This window comes from Carcharodon carcharias, chromosome 31 (genome assembly GCF_017639515.1).
Source record: "Carcharodon carcharias isolate sCarCar2 chromosome 31, sCarCar2.pri, whole genome shotgun sequence".
Lineage (NCBI taxonomy): Eukaryota > Metazoa > Chordata > Chondrichthyes > Lamniformes > Lamnidae > Carcharodon > Carcharodon carcharias.
In genome coordinates, this window is record NC_054497.1 from 28,138,601 (window position 1) to 28,161,709 (window position 23,109).

Below are 23,109 nucleotides of genomic sequence, written 5' to 3' on the forward strand. Positions count from 1 at the left end.
CATCAGTGCAAAAGATAAGGCCGGAGCATTTGCAGCCACCTTCAGCCAGAAGTGTCAAGTGGATGATCCATCTTGGCCTCCTCCTGAGGTCCCCTGCATCACAGATGCCAGTCTTATGCCAATTCGATTCACTCCACGTGATATCACAAAATAGCTGAAAGCTGCAAGGCTATAGGACCTGACAACATTCCGATAATAGCATTGAAGACCCGTGCTCTAGAACTAGCCACGCTCCTAGCCAAGCTGTTGCAGTACAGCTACAACGCTGGCACCTACCCAGCAATGTGGAAGATTGCCCAGGTATGTCCTGTATACAAAAAGCAGGACAAATCCAACCGGGCCAATTACCCATTAGTCTACTCCGGATCATCAGCAAAGTGATGGAAAGTGTCATCGAAAGTGCTATCAAGTGGCACTTACTCAGCAATAACCTGCTCACTGGGCACTCAGTTTGGGTTCCGCCAGGGCCACTCAGCTCCTGACCTCATTACAGCCTTGGTTCAAACATGGAAAAACAAACTGAATTGAAAAGGTGAGGTGAGTGTGACTGCCCTTGACATCATCTGGTCAAATGCATCAAGGAGCCCTAGCAAAACTGAAGTCAACAGGAATCAGAGGGGAAAACGTAGAAACATACGAATGAGGAGGAATGGACTATTTGGCTCTTCGAGTCTGCTCCGCCATTCAATAAGATCTGATTGATCTGGCTGAACTGATTGCAACCTCAACTCCACATTCCCAGCTACCCCAATAACATTTCACCCCCTTGCTTGTCACAAATCTAAACATTCCACTGCTTTTAAAGAAAAGAGCCGCAGACTGTTCAGTCATTCAGGAGTTATAATCTCAGCTCAATGTTTTTTACGCTTTCTCAAGTGCTTCTACATCCTTGATATAATATGCAAACATTTTGTAAAATCGCTGGATGAAATGTTTACACAGGAATATTACAACCAAGCATTTTACAGTGGACTGCCATTGGACTTTCTCTAACCTAGCAAATTATACAAAAAACTCAGCAGCTGGATCAGTATAATCAGAAAATGATGAAGAAATACTTGCATTAACATAGCATCTTTATCACCATCAAAACATCTTAAAGTAGTTCACATACAAAATTTTTTGAAGCAGTGACATGGCAGCCATTCTATACCAGTTACATTCCTTAAAATGTCAGACAAATAGCCAGTTAATCTGCTTTTGATGGTATCAGTTAAGGGAATAATGTTGGTCAAAACACTAGGATAATTCCCTGTTCTTCTTCAATTAGAACCATGGGATCATTAACATCCGTCTGAATAGATTGGCAAGCCCTCAGCTTAATGCAACATGTGAATAACTGCACCTGATAACACAGCACTCCTTCAGTATTGCACGCAATAAGCGACCCAGATTATGAAGTCAATGGGGATCAACTCAATGCTCTACCCAGAGCAGCCATAAACTATGATTTAGGAGTAGCACTGGAGCTAGCGTGGGAGTTGGCTGCCTATCTTTGAAGCTGCAGATAGTGCATGATGCAAGCAGGCCACGGGGAAAAGGAAATGGAATAAAATACTCACAAAATGCAAGCATCTCCCCCTCTACCAATCCCAAAACTATGCTTGCAGCAGGACCTGAGAGTTTCTGCATTCTAAAATAAATCTAATAGGTAGAAGACTAAACAGGCCCACGAATGACCTGCTGCCCTCTGAAAGCTCCACTGCAGTTCAACATTCTCATCTTTTATTTCCATTCATACTGATAATATGCCTACATGCACACAGTGCAAACCATAATGCAAAGGAGATGAAAACCTTATCTATGCAGCTGACTGAGATGAACATGCACGCCACGTTACTGTTCAAATCAAGTTAAAGAGGTGAGAGGTGTTAAGTGTCAATGAAAATTCTGCTCTCCTAATGCAATACCCATATAAAAGCCCCTGATCTTCCCAAGCTGCTGTTATGACTCCTAATTGGAGTCTTTGGAAATTTCCAAACACCATCCAATTTTGCATCAATAAGGTCTACATTACAAAAGAGCTCAACTGCAATAGTTCTTCTGGAAACAATGGATATTTGGATCTCAATCTTTACTAGCACGTGTCTGTATGCAGGAAGAGAACACAGATTGGTAGCTTCATTGCCCAGTATTTTACTATTTGCACAACCCAAATGTATCGCATGAAGCAGTATTCATACATTTCTTCGAAATCTGGGTAAGATTCAATCCCCATCTTCTTCTATGTTAATGGCAGTGAGCTTTATCATAGCTGTTCTCAAATTGTCTCTGATCACTAGGCATGATGACGTTCAGTTCACAAGGTCTATTTTTTCCCTTGCATTTTGAAGGATTAAAGCATCTCCTCTTGCAAAAGATGTGCTAGAATATGTTAGATTAGAATAAGAAGCCTGTGGCTCTTGCTTTTCTCTTACCTTAATTGTATCTCTATTCTTCCCTGCTCTCCAGAAGGTAGCTATTCTTGGGAGAATATGGTTCCACAAGAGTCCACAGATTCTCATTCCTCACCTAAATGGCCATTCTTGGGTAAAGTTAGACACTAGTACTGTTATTCAATGACAGACAACATTATAAATGATCTTGATTCTGCCCTCATTGGATCTTCAAGTACATATTCCACCAGGATCCACAGGAGAAATCAGGAGGGGGGGGGGTGCGGTGGGAATGATGATACTTTGATCTGTACTGCTCAGAGTGATGTGGGTGACCAACTAGCCCATGGTGGGGGGGGGGGGGGGCTATTGGTATTAAATTCTTTTCCCCATTTTTTTGTTTTGCGGGGAGGGGTTGGGGTATTGGAAGAAAGCAAACAAACCAAGATGGAAATAACAGTAACAACACAGGCCAAAGGCTGCATAATTCTCCACACAAGGAATCCTTTGTTGGACAGCAAGGTGGAGAAGGATAGGTGACCCTGCAGTAGCCAACAAGCCCTTTCCAGTAGCCATCTGTTTGGGGTAGGAATAAGTAAATAAACTGTTTTGCACTATAAACTATATTGGCATGAACAGCTATACAAATTTGGAAGAACTTTATAAACCCATTTACTTTGAGGTCTGTACACAAGTTAGCAGATGACACCATCAATATATTTCAGAAATTTGAGGTATCAGCCTGTAGATTTTCCAATATGTTTGTCTCTCTCTCTCTTTCCAGATCAGCTGGCTCAGACACGAGGAAGATACATGATGTGAAAATGCCCACTTAATTTTAGAAAGCACTACGAGTCTGAATAAAAGGGCTGCAATTTAAGCTAAAGCACACGTCACTCAGTTGTTCACAGCCATGGAAATTTGGCTATTCTCCACTCTCTCCCTCCCACCAGAATAGGCTAAGACTACACAAGATGAGTCATCAACAGCCTGTAAATCCTTTTTTTTTTAAATTGCAGTCATCAAAATCTGGCTCCAATTTTGCTTTCAGTTGTAAGCAGTTGAGAAGAATCTGGTGATACCTCTGGCCACAGCTGACTGCAAACTGTCAAGAGGCCAGGAGTGTGAGTTGACCTGAAGCAAAGGATCCAGTCTGTAGCATGAAGAAAGTGAAGCGTTCGGCACTGTGCAGCCCGAAAGGCAATTCTGCAGCGGCTTCTCATTAATGCATGGACAATCCCTACAGCCCCGTGTCCTTTTCTTGTTGCACCAGCTCCCACATCACAGGGATGGTGTTAAAGATTGTTCATAGTCTCCAACAAAGTGTATTTGGCATTTTGGCAGGAGTCAAAAGCACGATTCTGCCTACGTTTTAAAAAAGATAAGTGAGATTAGAGCAAGATTGCAATAAAGAAGAAAAATAACACTCAATCATATAGCGTAGGAGGTAATCCAACCTATTGCACCTAAGCTGGTTATTTGGAAGAGCTGTCCAATTAATCCCACTCTCCTGCTATTGCCCAAAAGCCCTGCAAATTGGCCCCTTTAAAGTATTTAACCAATTCCCTTTGTAAGTTAATATTGAACCTTGTTCCTATGCTTTTTCAGGTGGTGCATTCCAGATCACAACTCATTGCATAATTTTGCTTCCCTCAGGCCACCTCAGATTCTTTTGCCAATCCCTTAAATCTGCATCCTTGGCTTACTGATCCTTCTACCTCTGGAAACGATTTCTCATTATTTATTCTATCAAAACCCTTCATTTTGAACATCTCTATCAAATTGTCCTGTGAATTTCTCTTCTTTTAGGACAACCACCCTGAGCTTACCTAGGTAATTGAAGCCCCTCATGCCTGGCACCCTTCTAACAAATTTCCTCCAGAACCTCTCCAGTCTTCACATCCTTCCTAAAGTGTGCTACTCAGTATTGGCCACAATACTTTGGTTGAGGCCTCAGCAGTATTTAATAAACATTGTACCCTATGCCTCTATTTATAAAGAAAAGATCCCATATGTTGTTTTAACAGCCTTCTCAACTTGATCCTTCAACTTTCAAAGACTTGTGTATGTAGATTCTCAGATACCTCTGTTCCTGTATCCCATTTAAAATGTTACCATTTAGTGTGTTGCCTCTCCTTTTTCTTCCTACCAAATTGAATAATTTCACACTGGTCTTCATACAACTCTGCACTGAATTCCATCTACCATGTATCTGTCCATTTCACAAGTCTGTTTCTGTCCTGAAGTTTAATATCTTCTTCACTGTTTCTAAACTTTGCATCATTTGCCAACTTTGAACCCATGCCCTGTATACCTAAGTCCAGACCATGAGTCCTAGTATTGACCATGGGAGACACCATTGTATACTTCTCTAGCCTAAAATGCAATTGTTCATTAATACTACATGCTTTCTGTCACTTAACCAATTCTTTATCCATACATCTTATTCCCTTTAATACATTTTAATTTGCAAATAAGCTATCACATCAGATGTCTTTTGAAATCCATATATGCATCAATTGTACCACTCTCATCAACGCTCTCTACTCAAAGAACTCAATTAAGCTAGTCAATCACAATTTGCCTTAACAAATGTGTTGGCTGTCATTTTTAAAACTTGCATTTTTCCAAGTGCCAATTAATTGTTGTCCCGGATTGATGTCTGATGTTAAGCTGACTGGCCTGTAGTTGCATGATTCATCCCCCTCCCCATTTTTGAACAGGGGTGCAAATATTTGCAACATATAGCACAAAATAATAGAAATAATTAAAGATACAAAATTTGATTTGCTGGATATCTTGCATCTAATGCTAGTCTAATACTAGGTACAGTTGCACAGCGGTTGTTAGTGACCCAGAGGCCTCCATTAATCTTTCAGAGCGACAAGTTCAAATCCTACTATGGCAGCTGAGGAATTTAAGTTCAATTAAGTAAATCTGGAATCAAAAGCTCCTCTTAGTACTGGTGGCTATGAAACTATCAGATTATCATAAAAACCCATCTGATTTTTTAATGCCTATCCTTACCCAATCTGGTTTATGAGACTTCAAACCCACGGCAACATAGTTGGCTCCAAATTGCAATAAATGGCAAAATTAAACCACTACAAAAAAGTCAAAAAAACATCCTACATTACATGGGCTGCAGCGGTTCAAGGCAGCAGCTTACCACCACCATCTGAAGGGTAATTAGGGATGGGCAATAAATACTGGCCATGCCATCAGTGCCCACATCCCACGAATAAATAAAAAACATTAGAGATTAGAGCAATCTCGCAAATCATTAAAATAAAAGTTACTTGTTTTCCTGACCTTGGAGAGCAATCAAGGACTTAAACAGATGCTAAACAAGGAATATTACCATCTTATGGATCCATAGAGGGTTTACTTACTGCAAGTACCCATGTGCCATTTTATTGGGAAAATGCATTGTGCATTTCATGGCATGGTGCTCCTCAATTTGTAACAGTGCGTCTTCCAGCTTAGGAATAAAGGTCCTCCCAATTTGCAAACTTGTGGAATTAACGGAAGTCATGAAATATAGGACTGCTTGCAAAACTAATCTTTAAAGTATTATCCTAAATAAGATGGAATTACCAATAAAATGTATTGTTTTAAAACATCCCCATGGTCACTGTGATGCAAATACACTTTATCATACTTGCTGCTTTGTGATCAAGTGATGCAATCATTGGCTTGTTGAATGTATATGTGCATACTTTGTACGACGCTCAGTACAAGTGGCAGGAGTTTGGCTAAAAACATTACCTGACATTAATTTAGGCATTAGTTAAAATAAACTGAAGACGACGGACAAATCAAAGAAAACAAAGCATATTTCAGCTCAGGAATATGTGAATCACATCCCAGTAAGCATAAGTGTGCATTTCTAAGCTTTGGGAGGTAATATATTAAAATATACTTTGTTGTCAATATTGTATGAGTACAGCCGTGAAATACAGTGTCCCCAAATTTTGCTGCATATACTGTGATAGGCACATTAAAAAGTATTTAATTTCTCTGTGATTTAAATAGACCCCTAATCTTGGTCAATATTATAAGATCAGCTGGTACAAAGTAAAAGCCATAGATTCTGGAAATTTACACCCCTGATGTACTGAGCCATGCAGAATGTAGGATCTATTACCAGTGGTGGTGGTGGTTATTGCTCTGTCAGGGAAGCAGTTGGAAGCACTATATTTGGCTACACTGCAATTGGACTAGCAAGAGGATAGGTAAGGGGAATAGGGAAATCAGTCAGGGCTTCTTCTTCCCAGAGTGTGCTTGTGGATGATGGGTACAGCCAGGATCAGCTAGGTGTAATACCCTCCATGGCATTTTGGTCTAACACTCACTATCCAGGCTCTCTCGCTAAGACTGCCGCTTTTTGAAACACTGAGGGAGACCGAAGTTCTTGGAACCATATTCCTGCAATAACCACTTTCTGGCTGCACTTCAGCAAACAAGACTGACAAGTTCACTATACCGCAAGTATCACTGAAAGTAAATAAATACTGATGAGGTGAAAAGGGACAGTCTTAGCTTACTTAGTAAGGAACGCACTGAGGATGGGAATCACAGAGCGTGGAAAGTAGCTCTTCTGAATCACTTGTTTGAGAACTGTCAATGGCCCAATTAGGTTACTGATCACTTTAATCTTCTCTTCACTCTGGAAAATACAAAACATAAAATGGTTACAAAAACATAGCATTTAAAGAGACAATATCATAATATGACACAGCACAGGAAGCCATTTGTCACATCCAGCTCCCTCCTACTTATGAGTACTGTCAATTTTTAATTACCTCTTCTATATCTAGATCTATTCTATCCAGTTTGCTCCTCACTTATTGCTATGTTAGCAATATCTTCTCACTGCAAAATCAATGATATTTAGACCTCACTAGTGCCTTCTGCCTCCATAAGATCTCTTTTTGTCCTTAAACGACCCCCACCCTTCCTTTGACTATCGTTTTACTACTTATGTTTACAAAAGTCTTTTATGTTAGCCACAAATCTATTCTCATTTTGCCCGTTATTCCCTTTTTAGGTCACCTCTGTCGTCTCTGTATTTAGCTTGGTTCTCTACTGCATTATGAATCAAAGTGGGAGGAGATGCAGTCCAGAACAAATATATTTTCAGAAAGAAAAAGGTGCGGCTCCCAAATCTAGACCTAGACCCCCTAAGATGTCAAGCAGCATGCAGATTATGATCAGGTGAAAAAAAAAGGGAAGCTTGTGTCAGACATCAAGAGTTAAACGCTGCAGAAATGCTAGTGGGGTATGGAAACTGCAGGTTTGAAATGAAAAAGGAAATTAGGAAAGTGAAGAAAGGGCATGAAAAATTATCAGCAAGCAAAATCAAGAAAAACCTAAAAAATAGCTTTTTATAAGTACATAAAGAGCAAGAGGGAAAAAAGGAAAGGGTAGGGCTGATTAGAGGCCAAAAATAAATGCTTTGTCTTATTCTTCCATGGGACGTGGACATCACTGGCAAGGCCAGCATTTGCTGCCCATCCGCAATTGCCCTTGAACTGAGTGGTTTGCTCAGCCATTTCAGAGGGTAGTTAAGAGTCAACTACATTGCTGTGGGTCTGGAGTCACATGTAGGCCAGACCAGGTAAGGATAGCGGATTTCCCTCCCTAAAAGAAATTAGGGAACCAGATGTGGTTTTTACAACAACAGCTGATAGTTTCATGGTCACCATTACTGAGACTAGCTTTCAATTCTAGATTTAATTGAATTTAAATGCCACCAACTGCCTTTGTGGGATTTGAACCCATGTCCCCAGAGCATTAGCCTGACCTCTGGATTACTAGTCCAGGGACATAATGTACTACGTCACCATCTCCCCTATGGATGTGCAAGATGTGGGCATGGTTCTTAATGAATAATTTGCACCCGTTTTCACAAAGGGGAGGGGAAGAGATGCAGCAGATATTGTATTTAAGGAGGAGGAGTGTGAAATATTAGATGGGATTAAACAGTAAGAGGGGTAATATTAAGGGGCTAAACATCTTTGAAATTGGTACATCATCAGTCCTGGATGAAATGTATCCCAGGCTGCTAAAAAAAGCAAGGGAGGAAATAGTGAAGCTTCTGGCCAAGCTTCCCTGGCCACATGCGTGGTGGCAGAAGACTCCTAACCTCATACTGTCGCTTAAAAGTAATGGGAAGGTTAATACAGGCCAGTCAGCCTGACCTCAGTGGTGGGCAAATTATTGGAAAATGATCATTCATAATTTAGAAAGGCATGGAGTAACCAAGGAAAGTCAACTTGGATTTGTTAAGGGACGATCACGTCTGACTAACTTGATTCAATTTTTTTCAGGAGGTAACAAGGAGTGATGAGGGTAGCACATATGATGTAGTCTTCCTGGATTTTAGCAAGACTTTTGACAAAGTCCCACATGGCACACTGGTCAGGAAAATAAAAGTACATGGGAGGTCCACAGGAAAGTGGCAAGTTGGATCTAAAACTGGCTCAGTGGCAGAAAGCAAGGGGTAATGGTCGATGAGTGCCTTTGTGATGAGAAGGCTTTTTCCAGTGGGGTTCCACAGGGCTCTGTACCATGTCCTGTGCTTCTCATGGTAAATATCAAAGATTAAGACTCAAGCTGTAGGAGGCATAATTAAGAAGTTTGCTAGTGTTACAAAGATTGATTGTGTGGTTTATAGAGGAAAGTAGATGTAGGAAGTTATGTAGAAAATGAAATTTAATCCTGAGAAATGAGAGTTAACATATTAAGGGAGAACAAACAAGGCGAGGGATCACACAAGTAGGATGCTGAGACATGTAGAGGGAGAGGGGGACCTTGGGAGTGCATGTGTACACATTCCTGAAGATAGCAGGTAGATGAGTTAATTAACAAGGCATACGAGATACTTATACTTATGAGATACTTTCCTTTATTGGTCAAGGCATAGAAAAGCAGTTGGTTTTGCTAGAATTGGATAAAACATTAGTTAGGCTATAGCTAGAGATATAGTTCTAGTGTATAGTTCTAGTAATCACATTACAAGAAAGATGTGAACGCACAAGAGAGGCTGAGAAGATGAAGGTGTTATGAAGATGTTGAGAAGAATTTTAGCGACAAGGAAAGGTTGGATAGGCTGGGAATGTGTTCTTTGGAACAGAGCAGGTTGAGGGGAGATTCAATTGAGATGATTCTGCCTTCTCAGGTGGATGGAGTAAAAGATCCCATGACATTATTTTGAAAAGGGGGAGAGTTATCCTCAGTGCTCTGGTAATACTTATCCCTTAAATTAAAATCTCAAAACAGATTATCTGGTCATTTTCACTGCTGTTTGTGGGATTTTGCTTGTGCAAATTGGCTGCTGGGTTTTCTACATTACAAGAGTGATTACACTTCAATAATATTTCATTAGCTGCAAAGCACTCGTAGTATTTGGTGGTCATGAAAAGTCCTACATAATTGCAAATCTTTACAGGGTTATGGACTAAGCTGCAAAGTGGGATTAGGCGATATAATTCCTTCAGGTATCACAGACACGATGGGCTGAATGGCCTCCTTCTGTGCCATAAATATTCGGTTTCTATGTATCCATACAGCTATCATGAACCTTCTTCCTCTGTTTAATCTTAAACTCTATTTTAGTCTTCCGGGAAGCTCTGGCTTTCCTTTCTTCTCCTTGGGAACGTATCTATTCTATACCTGTCCACCTCCTTCTTGAAGGCCTGCCCATTGTTCAGTTTATTTTAAAATGTATTCATTCACTCACATGACTGTTGTTCAATTTGTCCCATTAGCAGTTATGGCTGGTAGGATTGCAGAGTTTTGGTCTGATCTGTTGGTTTTGGGTCACAAAGCTGTCTATAACATGATGCTGCCACTGCTGTAGACACACATGTATACAGTCACATGCTGTGGCTTCACCAGGTTGTCATCTTATGAAGCTACAACACAGGACTACGTGTGTGCTGAAGGCAGATATAAATGATCCTGCAATCAATTACTGTGCTGCTGACCAATCTTGATTCCAATCCACCCTTGCAAGATCCCTTTTTAATTCGATGATTGAAGTCTCCCTTATCGCTACTCTATATTTCTTGTATCTTTGTAATTTGCCTGCAAATTTGCTCCTCTATTTCTTCGCCATTATTTGATAGACTATAGTACACACAAAGCCATACCTCCTCTATTGCTCCTTAATTCTAACTAAATGAATGGTGTCTTTGACCCTTCAGCTACATCATTCCATTCCAGTGATATAATAGTTTATTTGATCAACAGTACCATCCTCTTTCCTTCCACTACTCAAAACTGCCACCCTTCACTACCTTTCTTGAATATATTGCAGCCAGAAATATTAAGGGTCTATTCTTCTGCTCATTTAAATAAGGTTCTGGATTTAAGTTCCATTCCAGGACCTGAGCAAAAAATCAAGGCTGACACTCCAGTGCGATACTGAGAGTGTGCTCCACTGCTGGAGGTGCCATCTTTTGGGATGTGACTTTAAACAGAGGCTCCATCTGTCTTCTCAGATCGCATGGCACTATTTTGAAGAACAGGGGAGTTATTCCCAGTGTCCTGAGCAATATTTATTCCCCAATCAATGTCACAAAACAATTACCTGCTCATGATCACATTGCATTTACAGTCAACTCCCCACTGTTTGCGGAGGTTCCGCTCCCACGAGATCTCGCGAAGGGCAAAATCACGAAAGGCGAACACCGTTTACAATGGGACTGAATTAAATATGTTCCAGCCATCCCCAAATTTGCAGTGCGCACTTTCTTTGAGGAAGAGGACAAACAGTATGTTATTTTGTGATTTCTGAAGAATTTTATTAAGTTCTTTATTAACCTTTCAAGATCATGTGCAGAAACTTGAAATGTTCACTTCTGTAAGCGTTTAGTTTGTGTTACAGTATTTTAACGGTTGGAGGGCAAGGAAGCAGCGACTCAGAGTTTCCAAGTGTGTAGTGACACCAGTGCTTTAGGAGGGTTCGAAAACGTGGGATTTGCCACTCATTACACAGGTGTGTGCTGTTTAAATGTCACTGTGAACTTGTGGGTTTTCTACTGGTTTGACAGGCTGCATGAGCTTGAAGCACAGAAGCAGCAAGTTTGTCAACAGCTCGAAGATCTGAAAAAAAGAGGTAAGTTTGCGTCTCTCATGTGCCTATAATATTTGCATGTGTCTCTGTTTTTTGGTTTGACTTTTTAAGCTGTCAGCACCTGGATTGTTACACTTTTAATTGCAGATGAGTGAAGTTTCAGGGGCGCGATCTGCGATTGAATACACAGATTCTCTCAGGTAAACAAAATCATGATAAAGGCGGGTGTGAATGGCAGGAGTTGACTATATTTTTATTTATTTGTTCACGGGATGTGGGCGTCACTGGCAAGGCCAACATTTATCACCCATCCTTAATTGCCCTCGAGGTGGTGGTGAGCTGCCTTCTTGAACCGCTGCAGTCCATGTGGTGTAGGTACACCCAGCGGTTAGGAAGGGAATTAGGAACATACAAATTAAAAGCAGTAGGTCACTCGGCCCATCGCGCCTGCTCTGCCATTCAATAAGATCATGGCCGATCTGATTGTAACCTCAGCTCCACATTCCTGCCTACCCCCAATAACTTTTCGCCCCCTTGCTTATCAAGAATTTATCTACCCCTGTCTTAAAAATATTCAAAGACTCTTCCTCAAAAGGCAGTAGCAGAGCTCCAAAGACACACGACCCTCAGAAAAAAATTTCTCATCTGTCTTAAATGGGCAACCCCTTATTTTGAAACTGTGACCCTTAGTACTAGATTCTCCCATAAGAGGAAACATCTCCAGATCCACCCTGTCAAGACCCCTCAGGATCTTATATGTTTCAATAAAGTTGTCTCTTACTCCTCTAAACTCCAGCGAATACAAACCTAATCTGTCCAACCTTTCCTCATAAGACGTGCATTCCTGGTATTAGTCTAGTAAACCTTCTCTGAACTGCTTCCAATGCATTTACATCCTTCCTTAAATAAAGGAGACCAATACTTTACACAGTACTCCGTATGTGGTCTCAACAATGCCCTGTATAACTGAAGCATAACCTCCCTAATTTTGTATTCAATCCCCTAGCAATAAACAATAACATTCTACTAGCTTTCCTAATTACTTCCTGCATCCGCATACTAGCCTTGTGCAATCATGCACTAGGACACCCAGATTCCTCTGTATCCTCTCACCATTTAAATAATGCTACTTTTTATTCTTCTTGCCAAAATGGACAATTTCACATTTTCCCACATTTATCAGATCCACTCATTAACCTATCTATATCCCCTTGTAGCCTCATGTCCTCTTAACAACTTACTTTCCTACCTATCTTTGTGTCATGAGCAAATTTAGCAACTATACATTCGGTCCTTTCATCCAAGTCCCTGTGGCAGACCATTCGTTACAGCTTGCCAACCAAAAAATGACCAATTTTCGCCTGCTCTGTTTCCTGTTAGCTAGCCAATCTTCTCTTCACACCAATATGTTACCACCTATACAATTAGCTTTTATTTTCCGCAATAACCTTTGATGTGGCACCTTATCAAATGCTTTCTGGAAATTTAAGTACAGTACATCCACTGGTTCCTGTTTATCCACAACATGTGACTCCTTCAAAGAACTTCAATACATTATTTAAACATGATTTCCTTTCACAAAACCATGTTGACTCTGCCTGATTACCTTGATTTTTTTTGCCTAGTGCCCTGCTACGATGTCTTTAATAACAGTTTCTAACATTTTCCCTATGACAGATGTTAAGCTAACTGACCTTCTGATCGTCTCCTTCCCTTTTTGAATAAAGGAGTTACATTGCTATTTTCCAATCTAGGGAATTTTGGAAAATCAAAGCCAACACATCAACTATCTCCCTAGCCACTTCTTTTAAGACCCTAGGATGAAGTCCATCAGGACCTAGCCACTTGTTAACCCGCAGTGGCAGCAACAATTTGCTCAGTACCACTTTCCTGGTGACTGTAATTTTCTTGAGTTCCTCCCTCCCTTCCATTTCCTGGTTTACAGATATTTCTGGGATGTTAGTTGTATCCTCTATAGTGAAGACCAATGCAAAATACCAGTTCAGTTCATCTGCTATCCCCTTCTTTTCCATTATTAATTCCCCAAACTCACTTTCTATAGGACCAATGCTCACTTTGTTAACTCTCTTCCTTCTTAAATATTCATTGAAACTCTGTTTTTATAATCCTGGCTAGCTTTCTCTCGTAATCTAATTTTTTACTCATTAATCTTTTCGTCATTATATTTTTTTAATATTCTGTGCAATCTTCTGACCTGCCACCCATCTTTGTGTAATTACAGCTTTTCCGCTTTTTTCTTAAGTTTGATACCATCATTAACTTTTTTTACTTAACGATAAATGGTGGCTCCTCCCCTTGAAATTTTTCATTTTCATTGGAATGTATCTATCCTGTGTATTCTGAAATATCCCCTTAAATGTCTGCCACAGCATCTCTATTGACCTCTTAGTTCTAGGATTTTGAACCAGTGACATTGAAGGAACGGCAACATAGTTCTAAATCAGGGTGATGTGTTTCTCGGAGGGGAACTTGCAGGTGGTGTGGAGTGCATCAGTTGTTCTTGTCCTTCTAGGTGGTAGAGATCGGGGGTTTGGAAGGTGCTGTCAAAGGAGCCTCGAGTTGCTGCAGTGCACCTTGTAGATTGTACACACTGCTGGCACTGTGCGCCGGTGGTGGAGGAAATGAATGTCTAAGGTAGCGGATGGGATACCATTTAAGCAGGTTGCTTTGTCCTAGACAGTGTCAAGCTTCTTGAGTGTTGTTGGAGCAAGTAGAGAGTATTCCAGCACAGTCCTGACTTGTGCCTGGGAGATGGTGGACAGGCTTCAGGGAGTCAGGTGGTGAGTTACTCCCCACAGAATTCCCAGCCTCTGACCCGCTCTTGCAGCCACAGTATTTATATATGCTGTTTGTGGGAGTTTGTTGTATGCAAATGGATTGGTGTTGTCTACAACAATGGCTACATTTCAAAAAGCCACTTCATTGGCTGTAAAGCACTTGGGGATATCCAATGATCATGAAAAGCACTATATAAATGCAAGACTTTTTTTTAATTTGAGATTGATCTCTGTTATTGTCATATCATTTACCTATGCTGTGATTTGTGCCTGAAACTCACCAACCTTAAATACCACTGAAAAGGCATTCAAAATTCATTTTAAACTGCTTCACATTTCACTCCCTCCCCCACCAACATCTCAACCCTGCAGATTTTGAAGTATTCTTTACTGTTCTTCTGTTTGTCTCACTCTGCCAGTGTTGTGTATCTTGTTTCTCCTTTCTGACGTTTCATTCTGGTGCCCATACCCTGCCAAATTAGTTTAAACCTTTTCCCATTGCGCTAATCAACCTTCACCCAGGACGTAGGTGACAGCTCTGTTGAGTGCCATCTCCGGAGTACCACATTTTACACCAATTACTGCTTTAACAATCCTTCTGTACCAAGGGTGCCCAAGCTACTTCTCGGAGTGAAAAATATGGAAATTCAGGACCACATATAAAGTTTAAATTGGCGTTCCGTTAATTTCCATATACTTCAAATTGCTGATCGAAACACATGGATAGTGCTATTCCAATTTGTTTTAATCTACCATGAGGCAACTGCACGAAAGCCAACCTTTTCCACACCTCCAGACCCGCACAATTTAAACAGAGCAACCAAGTGAATAATAAGTGCAAATCGACTGACATTTCTGGGCTACAAGAGCCTAACTGCCACTTGGCAGCTTCAAGACCACAAGTTGGGCATTTCTGCTCCACACACCAGATCAGTTCCTACCTTCAGAAGTCCCATATAGACCAAGAGGGTAGTAATGAACACATCTAACTGAAATCCAGGAGCCTTGAATGCTTTCTGCAACAATTCATCTATAGTTGGAGCAAGGGTCGGTGGGGGGGGAGGGAAAATAAAAAAAGATACTTGTATGTAAAGAAAAATTGTTTCAATATCCTTAATTTCTTTTTATATATGGTATTTTATTCAAGAAACTCATTCGCAGCCTGAAGACTGAATGACAATGTGGCTTGCATCAAAAAATTAATATGTCTGCATAGGATAAGAATTCAGGTTAAAAATGTGCAAACATGCAACAATCATGCAGTAACAAAAGTAGGCAAACAAATGCTGCAGGTAACAGAGAAGTGGTGGATGGGATATTAAAGGAAGAGGAACCCAATACACTCATCCTACATTACAGGCACTGAAGTTCGTATAAACTTCATCCTGCTTAGTATGCTCTTAATACTCATTTTTCATCTTGGAGATGGACAAATGGATCAACAGACTTCACTAGTGCTCAGCTGATAACTGTGCACTAGCCTGTGTGCAACAAACTGTTTCACGTCTCCTCACTGGAAATGGGATCCGAATCAGAGATGCCAAACTCAACATCTTTTTATTTTTGCAGATATAGGATACGGCAAAATCTTAATTAATTTAAGAAGTCATTGTTTGTTGTGTTGACTCAGTTTCCAATATGCATGAAGGCAAAACATAAATACAACAGTGGAACCGTACATAGAGGAACCAAGACTACATCTGCGTTTCAGGCTGTGAACGGGTCAGGATTCAACTAAAATCAACTGTACACAGTGATCATGCTAAGCTTCACTGACTGGTGTCAGTTGGATTAAGTTTCTCAGTGCCGGTGCTCTTATTCATCTCAAAGCTCACTGAAATCAAGCTCCAAGCCCATTTGGGCCCATATTTAATATTCAACAAGTCCAAAACAATGGACACAAGTTCCAGCAGAACTAGGACAGAAGTAGGTTATCTTTCTGCAGGGCAGTTGTACGATGATCTATACACAATCCTAATTCAAATTACCCAATATGCTAAATCAATTCAGGTTAAACAAACAAGATGTCTACATCACCTGCAGTCTCTATTACTGCTGCTTTAGTTTCCTGGTCTTCCTTGTAGACTGCAGCCACCTTCAGAAATGTCTGGACAACTTTTTCCGCGTTTGATAGATCGGTCTGTGAGGACAACGGCCAAAGGAAATTTATTTAGGACAGTCAATCTTATCCTCTCGGAATGTACTTTCCGCCCTCTCCTGAAGAGATAGCTCCATGCTAGGGTCATTTAATTTAGCAGCCGTGCTGGTCATCCCTTTTGAGGGGGACTAGAAAGTGAGCACCAACAGGCTATGTCATCACACTTGACTCGAGTTAAGCCCTCATGGGACGTCCAGGTGGGCTTTGCAGCTGTGATTAAAATAACAATTAGACTGGATCTTTTCCCTTTTTCTCCCGCAAGGATAACAAGTACAATTGTCCCACTCTTAACACTAGCCTGGATAGAATCAGCTAACTCAGGACAGACAGGGGGTTGCAAATCAGTGAGAAAATTGCAAAGAAAATACAAGCTATTCTCTCAGTACCTGCTGCTGAATCAGAAGTGACCGTTTAGATCCCAGCTTAAGGAGTTTGTCTGGAGAAGGAGAAGACAAGAACGTGGCAGCTTCTGATGCCGGACCAGTTGGGATTGTTTTCTAGAAAAATAAAAAGCAATCAATGAAAAGCATGGAACAGAACCAGAGGACTGACTGTGTTTCATGAAAAGCTGAGTTTCTTTTCCAGCAACGTTAAAAACAGATGGTTAAAACCAAATCACAAAGACAATAAAGGAGCTCCTCCTGTCCAGTCTCCTAACTTCTATAAACTGTAAAATATCCATAATTCTCATCTCTCTATCCTGTCCAACACCAACTTCCATTGGAACTTCACTCATCATTCCAATGCTCGCTGACCTCATGGGCTCCTGGTCCCCTACCGCCTCAACTTTAAAAATCTCATCCTTGCATTTATATCTTTTGGTGTCCCACTCTCCCGACAATTCAGTAGAGGGCCGCATTGCTCCTAGTCTGGTCTCACACCCATTACTGCAGCTGTGCCTTCAGCCAAGAATATTCCCCCTCTATATCTTTCTGCCTCCATCTCCATCTTAAACATGCTCTTAAAAACTCAGCTCCTTGACCGAACTTTTGGTTAATCCCCATTTATTTTTGGCTCATTTGTACTTCTGCAGGATGCCTTGTAGATTAATGGGGCTAAACGAGTGCAAGTTGTTGCTGTTGATGGAAGAGAATTTACTGAGACAGCAACCCAGGGTGGTGTTGGAGATACAAAGTGAGTGAATGAACTGAGATAATTACAAGTAAACCTCATTGTACCATTAGTTCCTTAACTGACTTAATAATTCAGGACTGTTGTATTGTGCCTTTCTGATTAGCTAGTGATGCAGAATAGAACATTTTTCATTTCTGACGTCAGCATCAAGCACCTCCAGGCCAGGTATTGATGCATACTAAGACTGAATCCACTCTATAGCTTGTGCCAAAAGAACACTCATTAATGTGGCAGCATTTCTGTTCCCCAAACCAGCCTCTCAAAGCAAGACTGCAAATTAGTGTTGAAATAGGAGGCAGCTCTTAGCTGTGGGTCCTAAAACTTGCTCAAAACAAGAATGAGTGAAATAAAAAGACATTTGATGGGCTCTGTCCATTGTTTTTATTATAGTTTTATGGCCTTTGGTCTTCATGTCTGTTCCTTGCCTTCAAGGTGACGCATAATTAAGTGGGTTAAAGATGGCCCAAGGCAGAAGTCACCACCCTGAGCAGAGGCCAGAAAAGGGGTTTTCTACAAAATAATAGAATCGAATGCCAGCTGGCAGAAGGTGTAGTGGGGAGCAGGTCACTGTATCAAACCATTATGCCATGTAATCATAAGAATGGTTTGTCATATAATTATCCACAACATTATTTCACAGCCAGCCTATTGAGGGGAGAGCCTGAACAGTTAGAGGCTCATGAGTGATTGGATGGGAAGAAAACACAAGATGAGTTAAAAATGACAGCATTGATCCACACAGGGGTCTACCTCCTTCACTTTTGGATGCACACCAGCAAGTGGCCTATAATGTCTGGGGCAACTCTGAAGAAACAGAACCCAAAAGTAGAAGGGATTACAAAAATGAATATATACAGATTTTTTTTAAAAAGTTAGAATTTTTCACTTAACTAAATGAATGCCAATAATTTAACACAAAATCCACCATCTGCCTTTTGTTCATTAGTGTTCAACCTCTTGGGTCATTGTTCTTCTTGTGTCAGTGTATTATCTCCATAACCATGGTCAGCATTTCTCTACTCTTTATCTTATAATGAACAAGATAGTAAAGATATTGCCCTAGACACAGCTTCCTTGTCCCTGTGGCTCACTGTTAAAATCAAGACTCATTATACAATGTTCTAATGCAATATATATTTTTTGGACACCCTTTGGAAAACCCCCTCCCTCCCAGTCTTCCTTCAGAAACCCTACTCCCCTCCCCACCCTCTGCCTCCCTTTGAAACAACCCTCGCCTGGCCTCCCTTCAGAAATATAGAAACTAGGAGCAGGAGTAGACCATTTGGCCCTTTCAGGCTGCTCCATCATTCAATATAATCATGACTGATCCTCTATCTCAATGCTCTATTCCCACTTTCTCCCCATACCCCTTGATGCCCCTAATATCCAAAATATTATCAATTTCTTTCTTGAATATACTCAGTGACCCAGCCTCCACAGCCTGCTGTGGTAAATAATTCCAAAGGTTGACCACTCAGTGAAGAAATTTTTTCTCATCTCAGTCCTAAATGGCCTACCCCATATCCTGAGACTGTGGCCCCTGGTTCTAGACTCCCCAACCAGGGGAAATATCCTCCCTGCACCTAGTCTATCCATCCCTGTTAGAATTTTACATGTCTCAATCAGATCCCCTCTCATTCTTCTAAACTCTAGCGAGTACAGGCCCAGTCGAACCAATCTCTCCTCATATGAGAGCCCTGATATCCCTGGTGTCAGCCTAGTGAACCTTCGCTGTACTCCCTCTATGGCAAGTATACCCTCTCTTAGGTAGGGAGACCAAAACTGCATGCAATACTCCAGGTGTGGTCTCACCAAAGCCCTGTATAACTGCAGTAAGACATCCCTACTTCTGAACTCAAGTCCTCTTGCAATGAAGGCCAATATACCATTTGCCTTCCTAAGTGCTTGCTGCCTATTTACTTTCATTGACTGGTGTACAAGGACACCTAGATCCCTTTGTACATCCACATTTCCCAATATATTATTTAAATCATACTCTGCCTTTTTGTTTTTCACATCGAAGCGTATAACTTCACATTTATCCACATTATACTGCATCTGCCATGTGTTTACCCACACACACAACTTGCTAAATCACCCTGAAGTCTCCTTGCATCCTCCTCACAACCCAGCCCAGTTTTGTGTCATCAGCAAACTTGGAAATATTGCATTTGGTTTCCTTATCTAAGTCATTTATATATATCATGAACAGCTGGGGCCCAAGCATTGATCCCTGCGGTAACCACTAGACACTGCCTGCCACCCAGAAAAAGACCCATTTATTTCCACTCTGTTTCCAGCCTGTCAACCAATTTTCAATCCATGCCACTATATTACCCCCAAACCCATGTGCTTTAATTTTGCTCACTAGCCTCTTATGTGGCACCTTATCAAAAGCCTTCTTGAAATCCAAATACACCACATCCACTGGTTGTCCCTTATCCATTCTACTAGTTACATCCTCAAAAAACTCCAGTAGATTAGTTAAGCATGATTTCCCTTTTATAAACTCATGCTGACTTTGTCTAATCCCGTTAATGCTTTCCAAGTGTTCTGTCACCACGTCTTCTTTAATAAACTCTAGCATTTTCCCCACTACTGATGTTAGGCTAACCGGCCTGTAATTCTGTTTTTTCTCTCCCTCCTTTTTTAAATACTGGGGTTACTTTTGCCACCCTCCAATCTGTAGAAACTACTCCAGAGTCTATAGAATTTTGGAAGATGACCACCAATGCAACCAATATTTCCATATAATCCCATTAGTACTCTGGGATGTAGATTATCAGGCCCTGGGGATTTTTAAGCCTTTAACCCCATTAATTTCTCCAGCACCATTTTTTTTTTTAAAACTAGTACTGATTTTCTTCAATTCCTTCCACTCACTAGGCTTTTGGTTCCTTAACATTTCTGGGGAATTGTGTACACTTTTGTGAAGACAGAACCAAAATATGTGTTTAATTCTCCTGCCGTTTCTTTGTTCCCTATTATAATTTCCCCCCTTTCTGATTATACGGGACCTACATTTGTCTTTGCTAATCTTCTTCTCTTCACATGGTTATAGAAGATTTTACAGTCAGTTTTTATGTTCCCTGCAAGTTTATTCTCATACTCCATTCCCCCTTCTTGATCAATCTTTTTGTCCACTTTTGCTGAATTCTACACTGCTCCCAATCCTCAGGCTTGCTGTTTTTTCTGGCAATTTTGTCTCTCCTCTCTTTGGATCTAATACTATCCCTAATTTCTTTTGTAATCCATGTTTGAGCCACCTTTCCTGTTTTTGCACCAGACAGGAATGAATAATTATAGTAATTCATGCATATGTTCCTTAAATATTAGCCATTGCCCATCCACCGTCAACCCTTTTAGTAAGGTTCCCCAATCCATCATTGCCAACTCGTGCCTCATACCCTCAGAGTTCCCTTTATTTAGATTCAGAGCTCTAGTTTTGGATTCAGCTTCTTCATTCTCCATCTTAAATGAACAATCCTATCATTTTATGGTCCCTCTTCCCCAAGGCACCCCATACAACAAGGCTGTTAATTAATTCTTTCTCATTGCACAATACCCAGTGTGGGATAGCCTGCTCTCTAGTTGGTTCCTCAACATATTGATCTAAAAAGTTATTCAGTACACACTCCAGGAAATTCTCCTGCACAGTATTATTGCTAGTTTGGTTTGTCCAATCTATATGTAGATTAAAGTCACCCGTGATTACATTTGTATCCTTATTGCTTTAATTTCCTATTTAATGCCTTCTCTTACATCTCCGCTACTGTTTGGGAGCCTATAGGCAACCCCCACCGACATTTTCTGCCCCTTGGTGTTTCTTATCTCCACCCAAACAGGTTCCACATCATAATTTTCCAAGCCAATATCCTTCCTCACTATTGCATCGATTTCCTCCTTTACCAACTGTGCTACCCCACCTCCTTTCCCTCCTTGTCTTTCCTTCCTAAATATTGAATATCCATGGATGTTCATTTCCCATCCTTGGTCACCCTGCAGCCATGTCTCCATAATTGCAACTATATCATAACCGTTTAAATCTATGCGTTGTTAACTCATCTACCTTATTGCGACTGCTCCACGCATTAAGATACAATGCCTTTAGACTTGTCTTTTTAACACTGTTAGTCATCTTAGCTTTATTTTGCACTATGATTCCATTTGTTTCTCGCCCTTGTTTTCTCTGCCTTTCACTTTTGCTTCTTTCGTTTCTATCCTTGTTTCCCCTTCCTCTGTCTCCTTGCTCCCGTTCCCATCCCCCTGCCATTCTAGATTAAACCCTCCCCAACAGCACTAGTAAACACCACCCCAACTCCCCCACCTCCCAAGGACATTGGTCCCAGTCCTTCCCATATGCAACCCGCCCTGTTTGTACTGGTTCTACCTTCTCCAGAACCAGTCCCAATGTCCCAGGAACCTGAAACCCTCCCTCTACACCATTTCTTCAGCCACGTATTTATTCAATATATCCTGTTATTTCTACTCTCGCTAGCACATGGCACTGGTAGTAATCCTGAGATTACTGCCTTTGAGGTCCTACTTTTTAATTTACATCCTAACTCCCTATATTCAGCTTGTAGGACCTCATCCCTTTTTTCAACTATGTCGTTGGTACCAATATGTACCATGACCACTGGCTGTTCGCCCTCCCCCTTCAGAATGCCTTGCAGCCTCTCAGACATCCTTGACCTTTGTACCAGGGAGGCAACATACAATCCTGGAGTCTCTTTTGTGGCCGCAAAAAGGCCTGTCTATTCCCCTTACTATTAAATCCCCTATAATTATATCCCTGCCACTTTTCTTCCTCCCCTCTTGTGCAGCAGAGCCACCCAGGGTGCCATGGACCTGGCTCCTGCTGCCTTCTCCTGAGAAGTCGTCTCCTCCAACAGTATCCAAAACGGTATATCTGTTAGAGAGGGGAATGGCCACAGGGGACTCCTGCACTACCTGCCTTCCTGTACTCTGTCTGGTGGTCACCCATCCCCTTTCTGCCTGTTCAGTCTTTCCCTGCAGTAAGATCACCTCATTGAAAGTGATGTCCACGACAATCTCAGCAAACCACCAACCTCCACCACCACCACACCCCCAGCCTCCTACAGCTTCACAATTTTTAAAACCCAAACTTGACATCATTTAGTAATTCCTTCTAATTTACCAATGTCACTTCTAATCTCATGAAGCTTGTTGGGATGGATTATGGGGTAGCGTGTCTACATCTTGGTTTTCTCAAGACTTACTACAGACGGTTCAACTATTAATTGGTCATCTGGTAATGCTTTCTCTTGCTCCCGCTCTTCTTCTCTTCCTCCTCCTTTTCCTCCTTCTGCTTCTTCATCTTCATCTTCCTCTTCATCCTCTAGGTCCTCATCATCATCATCCTCCTCATCATCATCTTCATCATCATCCCCATCACTTTCATCATCACTTAATAGTAAAGAAAATTATATTAACGTTGTTCAGCATAAACATGTTCTGCCTGAATAACACAAGGGAAAAAAGTCAAACATCCAGAAGTCTATTATGGGGAATAGTGGCATAATGGTTATGTTACTGGAC

General features: G+C 41.1%; 1 protein-coding gene across 4 annotated transcripts in view; it reads right to left on the reverse strand.

Moving 5' to 3' along the window:
• Positions 1–826: 826 nt before the first annotated feature.
• The window catches only part of rangap1b (Ran GTPase activating protein 1b), a 59,691-nt gene continuing 37,408 nt past the window's right edge, over positions 827–23,109 (reverse strand). For 3 of the 4 annotated variants that reach the window (XM_041177893.1, XM_041177892.1, XM_041177894.1), the window contains exons 11-16: positions 22,791–22,977; positions 16,800–16,910; positions 16,293–16,395; positions 15,197–15,285; positions 6,923–7,044; positions 827–3,740 (exon numbers count right to left, since the gene is read on the reverse strand). In XM_041177893.1, coding sequence (XP_041033827.1) covers positions 3,671–3,740; positions 6,923–7,044; positions 15,197–15,285; positions 16,293–16,395; positions 16,800–16,910; positions 22,791–22,977 — 682 coding nt within the window. In that variant the 3' untranslated portion in view covers positions 827–3,670. Of the gene's footprint in view, positions 3,741–6,922; positions 7,045–15,196; positions 15,286–16,292; positions 16,396–16,799; positions 16,911–22,790; positions 22,978–23,109 lie in introns of those variants that run through there. The other variant, XM_041177896.1, reaches the window with a different exon arrangement.